Genomic DNA, 13,004 nt, shown 5'->3' with positions numbered 1-13,004 from the left:
TGATTGATGGAAATGATCTCCAAATTACTTACACACACAAACACACAATCTGGGTTTGACTGCCTGTTCTCAGGATCAGTACTAACCTAAATTAATCTTGAAGAAAAATGGTTAGCATTAACTAGGATTTGTTTCTGAACATGGGATGTTTTCTGTTGTATGTCAGCATTCTTCAACTTTCAACATACTAGAAGCAGAAGGAAAAAGGAAAGAGTAAAGGGCAGCAGTCTCTCTTTGTGCAACTTTCAGCAATTGCTGTGTGGACTCCTGAATTCAGATGATTGCTCTGTGCACATTTTGGACTTATAATAATAGCCGCTAATCCTAGTGAAACATTTTAGTAGCCAGCTTGATCAAATGGACTAATTGGAAGTCAAATATACTGTTGTCAAAATGAAAGCTATTAAACTAATTTCACTTACACCTTGGCACTGGGTACTCAGTCCTTAAGGGCGGGAAATCACTAGTCAGGAGATTAGACATCGGCCCAGCTTTGATATTTAAACCATGGCTTTGCTGTCAGGTTCAAGGCCCAGTATACATTGCTCCTTTGAGCCCCACCCTCTCTCTTCCTGTTACATGCTGCAAACCACTCCATTTCCTAATTTGTGCAAACCATAGTTTGTCCAAATTGGAAAATTCTGGTTTGCTTTTAATCAGTGGTTCCCAACCTGGGGTCCTCCAGATTTGCTAGATTTACAACTCTGAGCATCCCCAGCCACAATATATTGTACCTTGGGATGCTGGGAGTTGTAGTTCAGCAACGTCTGAAAAACCCCAGGTTGGGAATTACTGGCATAAACCATAGGTTGCCTCTAAATCAGATTGGAAACCATGGCTTGTATTTCCTTTTTTGGTTTGGTGACAACCTATGGTTTCCCAGTTTGGGCAGCCCATCAAACCTGATTTTCATATGGTTTGACCAGATCTGGAATTGAGGGAGAGGAAGGAATGTGTGAGTTCAGCCCTGACAGCCAAATTGTAATTGGATTGTTGCATTCTAAACAAGGCCACACTTTCTGTAATATGGGATCTTTTCTCTACCTAGAGCTCACATGTTCTCAGTGAACAACACAGTAATTTCTGACTTATTGACTCTTGGCTATTTCCTACACTTGGATTGGAATACTTTTTCCCCTGTCATGCAACCTGCTTCAGATGCATATTGTTACCCACTAAGGTCACCCACACAATCAAAAACTGTGTTCTACCCAGTTTTGGTAGTTGTATGTGTGCTCCCAGTTTTTGGTTGTGTGGAAGCAAGATAAGCGGAAAACCTGGGTAGAAGTGATTGTGCTACCTGATCTCCAACTTACATAGTGGCTGACATCCAAAGTTGATTTTCTCATAAGAATTGCTTAATTTTAATAGGACTTCCATCGAGTAATTTAGTCAGAATGTCAGCCAATGTTTATTAAATTCATACTTCAAGAAATCAAGTATTGAAAACACTGTGTTGGGCTGATTCCAAGACTATTTTCATGAAGTTGTAGGAAGCTTCGTTTTCCATGCAGGCACTTTCACCACTTAATTCTCTCAATACTTGATCACTCAACCAAACATGCAAACTGCCTCCACTGTAAAGTATTGGGTGAGTGATACTTGTGTTTCAGGTAATATGCACATTCTGTCTGTGGCAACTAATTTGCAGTGACTTATTTGAGCCACATATAATGCTGCAATGTGCAGTTATGCATATGTGAACTCTACTGAAACCTTGCAATTGGCACCAGAATTTCTGTAAAAAATAAATGCCTTGCATCAAATACCAAATTCTGATACTTGGCACAATCTATAGTAGTTTAAAGAGCCACCCAAACTATAATTTTGAATTTATTACCAGAGGTGTGTAACATCACTTTGTGTATATTTTGCCTTACCTCTTTGTCACACAGAGAATGCAAGGCAGCGTCAGGATGGGGTAGTCAGCAATTCCATTGTTTATTTCACTGAAAAACCTCCAGAAATCCCTGCAAATAGCCCTCACCCTCTGAAGCTCCGGCGCATTCTCAATCTGAGCCCCTTCACAGTCACGGACCATACACCAATGGAAACAGTTGTAGATATCTTCCGAAAACTTGGACTCCGACAGTGTCTTGTCACACGCAGTGGGTAAGTAAATAAAAATAACCTCTAGCTAGGATGGTGCCATAGATGGAGAGAGTGATTTCTGTTTGAGTACGTTGAAATTTCATAGCTTGTCCAATGAACATTGATGGCAGAGTCCATTGAACACAGAGTAATTTTAGACAAGATTACTGTATTATACTTTATTCCCGCCACTTGGTGAAAGAAAATGTTGATTTTTGTGTGTAGAAGACAACTCATTGACTGACTCCTTGAGGCTAAGAAACTGAAGGAAACCCTTCTGGACGATCTTAAGTACTGCAGTGGATAGTTGGGATTGAATTGATGGGATGAGGAACAGTCTCTATTCCTCCTTAACAATTAAGCTGATGGTTAAATTGAGTTGCACAAAATAAGTTGAGCTACATACAGAATTTAGCTTGTATATGTTTCTGGTGTGCTCCTTTGTACTGGAATACTCCTATATTGACATAATTCTTGGTCAGTATCCAGTACGTGTGTGTGTATAGAAAAAATTAAACACGTATATTGAAATTCTAATAAGACATGATTTGTAACACTTTACTACATAAATTTGTAAAAATTACCAACAAAAGCTTTTTAATACATAAACATTTTCATAAAAGCTTGCTAATGCATAAAACAACAATAAAAATCCTAAACGTTTTGATAGTGTAAAAGCTTATAAAGACTGGTAAACAACAAATACTCTGTAAAAGAGGATATGGGTGGCTGGTCCAACAGACCTGTAAACCATTTCTAATGAGGTTAAACTCCATGCTCGTGATGGAAGAAACATGTGAAAGTGAACCACAAATATACACTGTGGATAAATTATGAAAACTTTTCTGGGCTAGAAGGAAATTGAAGTTACATTGCCCTTCTGTATAAATGCTATATAGGAAAAGTTACTAGGAAGACCATTGATTGAAACATGTCTGACTTGTACCAGGAATTGAAAGAACCAAGGACATTATTACATAGTTAAGATATATCTGAGGACTTTTGGTAATGAGGGCAGTTTTGAGAGTATTTGTTGTTTACTAGCCTTTGTAAGTTTTTACACCATCAAGACTTTTAGGATTTTTATTGTTTTATGTATTCAAGTTTTTATGAGAACTTTTAGGTTTTAAAAAGCTTTTGCTGGTAACTTTTAAATATTTATGTGGATAAAATATTGTGAATAATTTCTTCTTAGAATGTCAATTTACATATTTAATTTTTTTTGTGTGTGTACCTACCTACCCACCAACCAAGAATTATAGTGTCAATACAGGACCTATTCCTGATCTACAGTTTTCTAGTTTCATTTGGATCAGGCTTATTTCCTGTTTGTTAAGTTGCTTTTTTGTTCAACTAGGAATGTACCCAATGTGTTTATGTGCTTATTCCTGTTACAAGGTATACATATACATGGTGTGTGTGTGTGTGTGTGTGTGTGTGTGTGTGTGTGTGTGTGTGTGTGATTTTTATATCCTATTGATGGAACAGCTTGAGAGAAGCTTTCATACTGCATATAATTAAAATGTGGATATACTTAGAGTGTCTGCCAATCATGTATTAATTTTAATCTAGTGGAGAAGCCGATACTTTGCTGCTGGAAAGGAGTGCAAGCAGAATTTCATTGTTAGCAAATGACTTGAACTTCTACCTAGAGTTAAACACATCTAAAATGTTAATGAAAATCCTAATGAAGAGAATTAACATATGAAGAGAGTTTTATTTTTCTGCAAACTGAAAATGTGTATGACTTGGGGATCTAGGCTGGAAAAGAATTAAAAATAAGAGATAGAAGCTAACTCAAGTGCGACAGTGACCTTGTGAGGAATGCAGACTATGTCCCTCAGAAACTCAAATTAGATTCTGAACAGTCTGAAGCCACAATACAGGTCAAGCTTCAGTGATGGAACCACTAATGTACCATCTTATAAAGAACACTTTCAAGCTTGGGTGCTTTGGGCATTCATTTCACAGTTGAACTAGAAGGCAAGATAGTATTGAAAGAGTGACTTCTAAGTCTAATAATTTATACTTTCTGATAGTATGGAATCTGTCTGACTCTGGATGAATTAATCAGATTTTTACCCTAAAGCTACCTGTATGTGAACTTTGCTTTGCCAGACTGTAACAGCCTTTAAATACCTCCATGATTATGATGATGATCATAACCACCACCCTAGACTGTAATCCCAATACATTTGCTTAAGAATGTACTTTGTTTGACATTTCATTAGATAATAGGTGGCATCTAAGCTTTTGATGGAACAATCAACAGAGCAGATCAGAACTGCACCCCATACAAAAGCTTCTTACCGAAGTGGAAGTGTCTTTGCATGAGTGCAGTGTTTCTTCTGCTCTTGCAATGAACTACCAGTTGCAACATACTGCTCTGCCAGAGGTCTGAATGCCACCCATCGAAAATTTTATAGATTATCAAGAGTGGCCAGTGTTAGAATGGCAACCAGCATGATGTAGTAGTTACACTGCTGGACTAGGACTGGGGAGACCCGAGTTCAAATCCCCATTCAGCCATGATACTTGCTGGGTGACTCTGGGCCAGTCAATTCTCTCTCAGCCTAACCTACTTCACAAGGTTGTTGTGAGGAGAAACTTAAGTATGTAGTACACTGCTCTGGGCTCCTTGGAGGAAGAGCGGGATATAAATGTTAAAATCAAACAAACAGACAAAAAAAACAAACCAACCATGGGTTAATTGAAGTGTGCAGGTGTGCAACTTTTGTACTTAAAGTTGTGCACCTGCATTTTGGGAGCACAGCTTACATTGGAAAAACACTTACATAACCTTGTCCAACATGTCAGCCTTTGTTTCTACTATTTTGTTAATAAGCTCTTGTGCTGGTTAAATTTTCATGGTGGCCATTAAGACCTATGGCTGAAACAATTCATACGCTAGCAGCAGAATCCCGTCCATCTTTACTCAAAAGTTTGTCCCACTAAGTTTGATGAGGCTTGCTTCCAGCGAAATGTGCATTGGATTGTAACCTTATTTGTATATATGAACATTGAATGGAATAGTCCTTGAAATATTGCATCCTTTTTGTGTTTAAGGATCCCTGCTTGTGCATATATAATGCAACTGCCTTTTAAAAATCTTCCCTTTTTAAGACGATTCTTCAGAACACAAGTCACAGTCCAGAGGCCTTTGACTGCAAGTCATTTGAGATGCTTCTAGCTATCTGTGCTCTGTCCTAGATGGAGCTTAATCTGTCTTGGCCTGGAGGTGCTCAAATGTCCCCGCAAACAGTTTCTGATAGAGGATGTTGTGAGGATGCCTGTGTGATCTTGACTGGCAAGGACCAGCCACAGCTCAGTGCATTGAGGAATGCAGCTAGCGGGAATGTAGCAGGTCTTCATTTTGCCAAAGGCAATGAAATCAAATGAAAGCACCCCCCCTGAATATAATAAATAATTGGTGGCTTCTGAGTAGTGAGTTTTCCACAAACTATAATGTTTATATTAATTAGTGGACATTGTGACCTTCCAAAATGTCCTTTTAGTGGTTTTAAAGGAAGCAAGACAGTATTTTTTAAATGGTTCAGTTCATTGTAGCAAAGTTTTGCCTGCAGCAGAACTTGGAAAATGGATGAGACAGGCTGGTGATCAATGACCTATTTCAGTTCTTTCCTTCTTTTTTTCCAGGAAGCTTCTGGGCATCATAACAAAAAAGGACGTGTTAAGGCATATGGCTCAAATGGCAAATCAAGACCCTGAATCCATCATGTTTAATTAGGCTGGTACTAGAGAACAGGCTGGAATCTAAACTTCTAAGGGACCTTTACTGGACTAATGGAAGAGTTTTGTATAGCACTTCATCTTTTTTTTAAAACAAGGAGATTTAAATAAAGAAGCATATCCATGGCAGAACCAAAGGAAAATTATGAGAGTTTAGATTGAATGCAACATTAGAGTTAAAGCTGAGTAGAGGAGTTTGGAAACTGTTCAGTTGCAGATATGAAAGTGTTTCTACTGACTGAGGCCTGGCTTACACATTATCCCTGTCATGCGAATCGTCATTCCCATGATCATCACCTATCCAGATTCCCTTTCTTTGCTGTATTATTGAGCAGCACTTATTTCATGGTTCAGGATCATCATCACATTGAGTTATTCAGTACATATCATCATAGAGAGAGCAAGGGAATTTAATATATGACAGATGTGAATCACAAGTTAAGTGCAATGATATCTGGCTTCAAGGTGGGAAATTCACCACCAGGATGAATCCTACAGTGAGAGTAACATGTAGCTCCTGCGTGAGCTACGTAATTGCATGACTGGTACATGCATAAGTATAATACGGGTTGTGTTGACAAAGACCTGGAAGCATGGAGGACCATCACCAACTTGTGAGAGGGGTGGAAAAATAGGAAGCATATTTATAAATATAGTATAATGATAATTGGAAAGTATTGTGTTCAAAACAACTGCATACCAGCCATATTCTTTCCATTACTTGAGTTCACACGTATGTGTTAATGGATTACACTAAAGAAGAATAACTTTCAATAAATATTTTCAAGGAATGTATAACCTTTGTGGGGGGGAGTATTGCTTTTGCCTATTTTTGTAGAAGTAAAGAGACAAAGCAGAGTTAAAGCTGTGGTTTAGTTAACAGTTTTTCACTTTGCTCTCTGCTTTATGCTACAGTACTCAGCTACTTAACTGAAAGACAAAAGCCCAGTTGTCAGAATTATTTGTGACATGTTGAAATCACATGATGGGACTTTTATCTGTTATTTTTGCATGGAAAGCATGCAAAATTCTGAACTCTGACACAATAAGAGTTGAGACTGACCACATCCTAAGGAATAATCTTAAACATTCTTGAGGGCACATGACATATAGATGTTACACCATGGCTACATTAGAATGTCAACAAGGAACTTGAAAATTGGACTTTTGTCTTTCAAGTAAGGTTTTTTCCCCTTAATCTTAATAATGCACAGAAAAGGTATTAGTATTTATTACTTCTCTATGCAAATGTTGCATCATATTTGGTTCAATGTAATTTTAAATTTTTACAGTATAAAATAATGTTAACCATGTTTTCTTTATGATAAATGCACTGCTGCAGTTTCTAGTTCATTTCCCATTCCACCAGTTTGAAATTGTTTGCACTTGCTTGGAGGCTGTGACAGAAGACAACTGTGATGTTTATTTTACAGCTGAGTCAATCTTTACACTGCTTGTACTGGACACGTTAGTTGTGTAGCAAGTCCTGTATTTCCGTGAAAAGGAGGCAAAGTTTTACTTGCGACTTTTATTCCTGGTTCTTTTTTGTCTTACCTCTCCTATCTTGTCATTTGCTACTAGAAGAATGAGAGTCAGAAGAAAGCCAAAACAGAACTCCACATACATTGGAAAGTAGAGATACTAGCTAGCAGACAGCCTTGCAAATTAGTGTAGGATATTACTTGGAGTTAAACCAGCTGTATTCCCATTAACATGAGTGGTTTGTGGATCAGCTTGCTGCCCAGCACATTTATATGCTGCCTTTGGGGGGTATGTTGGGCTGTGCCAAACTCTTGCCCTTCCACAGTATCCTTGATCTTGAGCTACCTGTCAAAGTAGGTTGGATATTATGCTGCTTATGACAGCATGGCAGTAGAATTTAGAAGGCACATCAGTCAATGAATGATGGCACATTTTCAGTCATGGAGGAGGCTATGCTCTGGAAGCAGTAAACTGCCTGGGCAACCCCAGTGCATCTGTTTTGCTACGCTGTACCCTTTGCATATGACAAAGCTGTCAAAAAGCCAAACGGATCCTTCTGCAAAGCACATGGCCTGAATAATAACCAACAGCATCACAGATCCAGACAGTTTGAGCATAGGAAGTAGAAGCCCTATGCTAATGTTAATCTGACAATAATTTTATCTCAAAATGTAATGTAGCAGTGAATTTTTATTGTAATAGTTAAGGTGGTGCTGATGTGTGAGACCCTGGAAAAATGCTTATTTTTCTATCCCAGGATTATATTACAAAAGCACCACAAAACTATTTTTTAAAAAGCATTAGAGATTTCGGGTTTTATATATTGTTATACTTTAGTAACATCCTCCAAGTTGAAAGCAATAACTTAGCTTTTTTCTTGGGAAATTATGCTGGGAAATTGTTGAAATAGCTACCTTCCTCTTTTCATATCCCTCCTCGTGGAGAATCCAGACTTGTTGAAATGCCCAGCCTTGACCATACATTTGTACCTTTGCATTCTGAGCATGCAAGGAACTGTTCACTAATATTTCTAGTTGCTAGTTCATACATGCAGGTGCCTGCATACATTCATTAGACATACTTGAATATTTTGGAACACACTCATTTATACAAGGTTGTATGTTTATGTAGTTCTACATCTAAATTAGTATACATCATGGTCTGTTGCAATTGTCCCACATTAAACTAGACAGTGTAATGTAACTCCTATTTTGAGTATATTTTTGCTTCAATATCTTAAAAAGAGAATACTGATTAATGACACTCTAATTTGGAGAACTTGCACTTTATATCCCAGAAATATAAATCTACTGTTCCTCAAATCCATGGAGCACAATTATCAAAATTACATTTGGAACGTATATGTAATTCACTTTCTACTCTGGTGAGGAAGAAATTCAATCTCTTTAAAATGTATTTAAAGCAGTTTTCATTTGCCATCTTCAAATTCCTGGATAGTTCATATTACTTCTTGCAATCTTTCTTGTATCTGCAAACACCAACATAAATGAGTCTTTATGAATATTTGAAATTCACTGCATTTTCCAGTTTTGACATTAAGATTTGAGAATTTTTGATGTCCTTTTTCCTTCTTCAGAAGTTATATTTGAACGCTTGAAACTTTTTTGGCATATCTTAACTATTTTGATTTTGGCCGATTCAAATATGATACAAGCTGTCAAGGATAATTATTGCATATTATAAAATGCTGTCAGATAAAAATGCTACCACATTCAAATTCTCTCATACATTAAATATTACTTGGTACCAGTAATCAAATGCAATCAAATATGATATACCAAGTGGTTTTCAATCTGTTTCTTAAGGAACTTGGGGTTCTTTGGAAGCAGATTGTTGAGAAGATCAGTACTGACAGACAAAATTTCCTTAAAGACAACTTGGCAGCTGCTACTGATCTTTTACAACACACAAACATAGAGGGTTGTTGGATGTGTTTGACGATCCATTCTCAGTTCACAATGTGTGATGGTGAAAGTACTTCAATATTTATTTATTGTTTGTTTGTTTATCATATTTATATACCGCCCGATATGTGTATTTCTAGGCAGTGCACATAATTTAAAACACAACAAATATAAACAGTAAAAACAAAACAATTTCACAGGTTAAAATTTAAGTTTGAAATCAATTTTAATAAAAAGCCCAAGAAAACAGTTGTTTTAAGAAATCAGTTTTCTGATTTTAAGAAATCAGAAATCAGTTTTAAAACAGTTGTTTTAAGGATCTCTTAAAAAGTAATTGAGATGAAGAAGCTCTTATTTTGACAGAAAGTGCATTCTGAAGCCTGTGGCAGCCACTGAGAAGGTCTGGTCCTGAGTTGCCTCCAAATGAGCCAGAAATGGGTGTAGCCAAATCTGATAAAAAGCTCTCCTGCCTCAAACCAAGAAACCAGAGAGAGTTTGGGATCCAGGAGCACTTCCAAGGTACATACTTGTTATTATGTGGAGTGTAACCCTTTTCAGAACAGGCAGATCTAAACCATCTCTCAGGTCCTGACCCCACACAATCAGTACCCCCATCTTGTTTGGATTCAAATTCAGTTTGTTATCCAGCCTATTACCACCTGCAAGCAAGCATTTAGGGACGTTATGCCATTTCCTGATGAGGTGAATAAGGAGAAATAGATCTGGGTGTCATCTGCATATTATTAACACCCTGCACCAAACCTCATGATGATCTCTTCCAGCAATTTCATGCTGATATTAAAGAGCATTGGAGACAGTATGGAGCCTTGTGGGACTCCATACAGTAATTCTGTTGCTCTTTAGAGAGCATCAAGCTCCAAGCAACATAATCTGGAATCTACAGGATAGGTAGGAACGGAACCACTGTAAAGCAATGCTACCCAATCCCACCTCCCTTGGGCGACCCAGAAGGATACCATGGTCAATGGTATCGAAAGCCACCAAGAGATCCAAAAGGATCAGCAGAGTTACACTTGGTCAATACCTAGTTGGATATCGCCCATCAGGCTGACCAAGGCAGTCTCAACCCCACAACCAGCTCGAAAGCCAGTTTGAATTGGGCACTAGATAACCTATATCATCCAAAACTGCCTGCAGCTGAGAGGCCACCACACACTCAATCACTTTGCCCAACAATGGAAGACTGGAAACAGGTCTGAGGTTAGCTAACTGACAGATCCATTGCAGGTTTCTTCAAGTAAGTTATAATAATGTGCCCTTGGAAGTTATGCAACATGCTGAGATGCATGTAGCAGATGCTTGGGGTACCTTGTCAAACATGTCAATAAGGAAAATGTTCCCCCCCAATTTTAAAAATATTGTAATATACCATTCCATATTGGTTAACAATATTCCCCAATGCTATATACCAGGGATTCTCAATGTGTGGGTCCCCAGATGTAAGTGGACTTCAACTCCCATAATTCCCAACCAAAGGCCACTGGGGCTGGGGATTATGGGAGTTGAAGTCCAATTACATCTGGGGACCCACACGCTGAGAAACCCTGCTATATACCATTGACTCTACTACAGAAAATTTAGGGATGTGCATGAAATGCTTCATCCATATCCCAGGAGGTGGGGAGGGGTACCTTTAAAAGGAGGCAGGGAAGTCCTACCTGCTCCTCTGGTGAACCACAGCTGCCCATCGCAGCACTGTCGTTCTTGAAATCTAACTTGAAAGCAGCCGCTGCACTGCTGTCCCCTTTAAACTGCGGATGCATGCGCCTATGCAATTTGCGTGGTCAGCAACAGCATGCTGGCCACCCAAATGGCGTTCGTGCATGCATCAACACCATTTGCGTAACGATGCTGCACAAGGGTTGCTGGGAGCAGCATCCCATCGGTGGGGCACGGCAGTTAAAAGGGGACAGCAATGCTGCTTCTGCTTCCAAGTTAGATCGAGAGAATGACAGCGCCGTGATGGGGCAGCGGTGGCTTACCGGAGGAGCAGGGAGGACCTGCCTGCCTCCTTTTAAAGTACCCCTCGCCCTGCACTGAAACTTTTTGGCTGTTGGAGACTGCATCGGTTCAGCACCTTTCCAAAGAGGTGCTGAAAGGATCCTAACACATCCCTACAGAAAATGTTCAACTCAACCTAGAAAAAAAAAATATCCAAAGAATCTTGTGCACAAAATTTGTTTCAGCTCTAGAACACAGGTAAAAGTAATGTATGGGTAATTCATATATATAACTTACTTATAGATAATTGAAAGCATTTTGGGGGAGTCCTCATTTCATTGGTCTGCGTTCTGTAAATAAAATCTAACGCATTAGTAATTCACACTGGATATAATCCACAATGTTGTCGGGTCTAAGGGTTATCATTTTTTGGAACATGACTTTTATAGGCAAATATGTAAAGCCTCTGAGCAAAGTGGAACTTTGGCCTATACTTCACTACATTTGTTTTTATATGCAGACATAAGAATGACTGCAAACTCACCCTAAAGATTTTTCAACACTAGGCAAACAATTCAATAAAATATTTACAGGCTAAGAGAATTAATTTGTGCAAGCTCTTTCCACAGATACCAGACAGTGCTTTTAAGTTCATATATCATCCTACGATAGACCTCAAGTATTATTGGAAGAACTCCAGAAGATATAGATAAAACCCCAATTCATTTAATTGATTCTGAAGAACCAAAAGGTATTTTTATTTGAACATGGTTGACTAAAGAATAAGGCTAGTCAGATAAATGTGTGGTGTTTTTTTTTTTGCCAATGCTGTACTTCAAATGATTTGCAACCTATTGAAATGAGATGATATCAGACCAAATGGGTGAATAAACATTTGATAATTACTGATGAAAATTCAGTATGTAATTTGTGTTAAGCGTATATTTTGGCTAGATCTAACTGACAAAGCATAAGATTTCCATTCCAGTGGCAGACTAGTAAACGTAGCTCATCTTATGGATGAGTTAATACCCAAACTTATTTACTGGAATAATGTAATGGTAAAAATAATAGGCTTTCATCCCCTCCATACAGCATAGCAGACCCAAGTTCTGTCCTCAGCATTTGTTCACAGACCTTTATGGGGAATGGGTGACCTGTGTGCACATTCCATTTTCTCTTCCCCTTTCACTTAATGAAGGAACTTTGCTTGGTCACACACTCCAAGCCAAGTACTGTATTGGGATATGGTACGTGCACACAGGTGTCCTATTTCTTGTAATGGCTTCGCGTGATGCCTGTACTTGGCTATTTATGTGTTGCTGGAGACAGTTATGTTGCTTTCTTATGGAATATTATTTTTATTTTTGAAAATAAAAGTGTATTCTAGGCTACCTTCTACCTCTAAAAGAGTTCTCAATGTGGTGCACAATCTTACAATCAGAATAACAAAAATATTCAAACTCAGAACAAAAAAAACAAAAAAACAAAACAAAACCAGAACATAAAATATATTTAAAAACCAAGAACAACATCAAACAGCAAATTCACGGCCAAGAATGAACAGCATAATGCAGCTTTAACGGACATAAGAACCTTACACAAAGCCATAGGCCCAGCAGAGGAGGGTGGATTTCCCTTTTCCATCATCCTGAAAAAAACCCAGCCTCCTAAAAATAGCAATTGAAGGTGGGCAGGCTGCTACTGTTTCCATGCTGGACTGGATCAAAGCCTAGTTCTGTTTTAGGCTAATTTTTAAGTTACAGTTACCTGATCCAGCAAGAATGGGGTTGA

At 38.3% G+C, this 13,004-nt stretch overlaps 1 protein-coding gene across 6 annotated transcripts in view; it reads left to right on the top strand.

Moving 5' to 3' along the window:
* Positions 1 to 12,604, top strand: part of CLCN4 (chloride voltage-gated channel 4) — a 63,543-nt gene extending 50,939 nt beyond the window's left edge. For all 6 annotated transcript variants that reach the window (XM_053307137.1, XM_053307132.1, XM_053307134.1 and 3 more), the window contains 2 exons: positions 1,896 to 2,112; positions 5,749 to 12,604. In XM_053307137.1, the coding sequence (XP_053163112.1) occupies positions 1,896 to 2,112; positions 5,749 to 5,839 (308 nt within the window). In that variant the 3' untranslated portion in view covers positions 5,840 to 12,604. The remainder of the gene's footprint in view (positions 1 to 1,895; positions 2,113 to 5,748) is intronic.
* The last annotated feature ends 400 nt before the right edge of the window (positions 12,605 to 13,004 follow it).

The sequence above is a fragment of the Hemicordylus capensis genome, chromosome 3 (genome assembly GCF_027244095.1).
Source record: "Hemicordylus capensis ecotype Gifberg chromosome 3, rHemCap1.1.pri, whole genome shotgun sequence".
Taxonomy (NCBI): domain Eukaryota; kingdom Metazoa; phylum Chordata; class Lepidosauria; order Squamata; family Cordylidae; genus Hemicordylus; species Hemicordylus capensis.
This window is presented reverse-complemented; position numbering and strand designations above follow the sequence as displayed.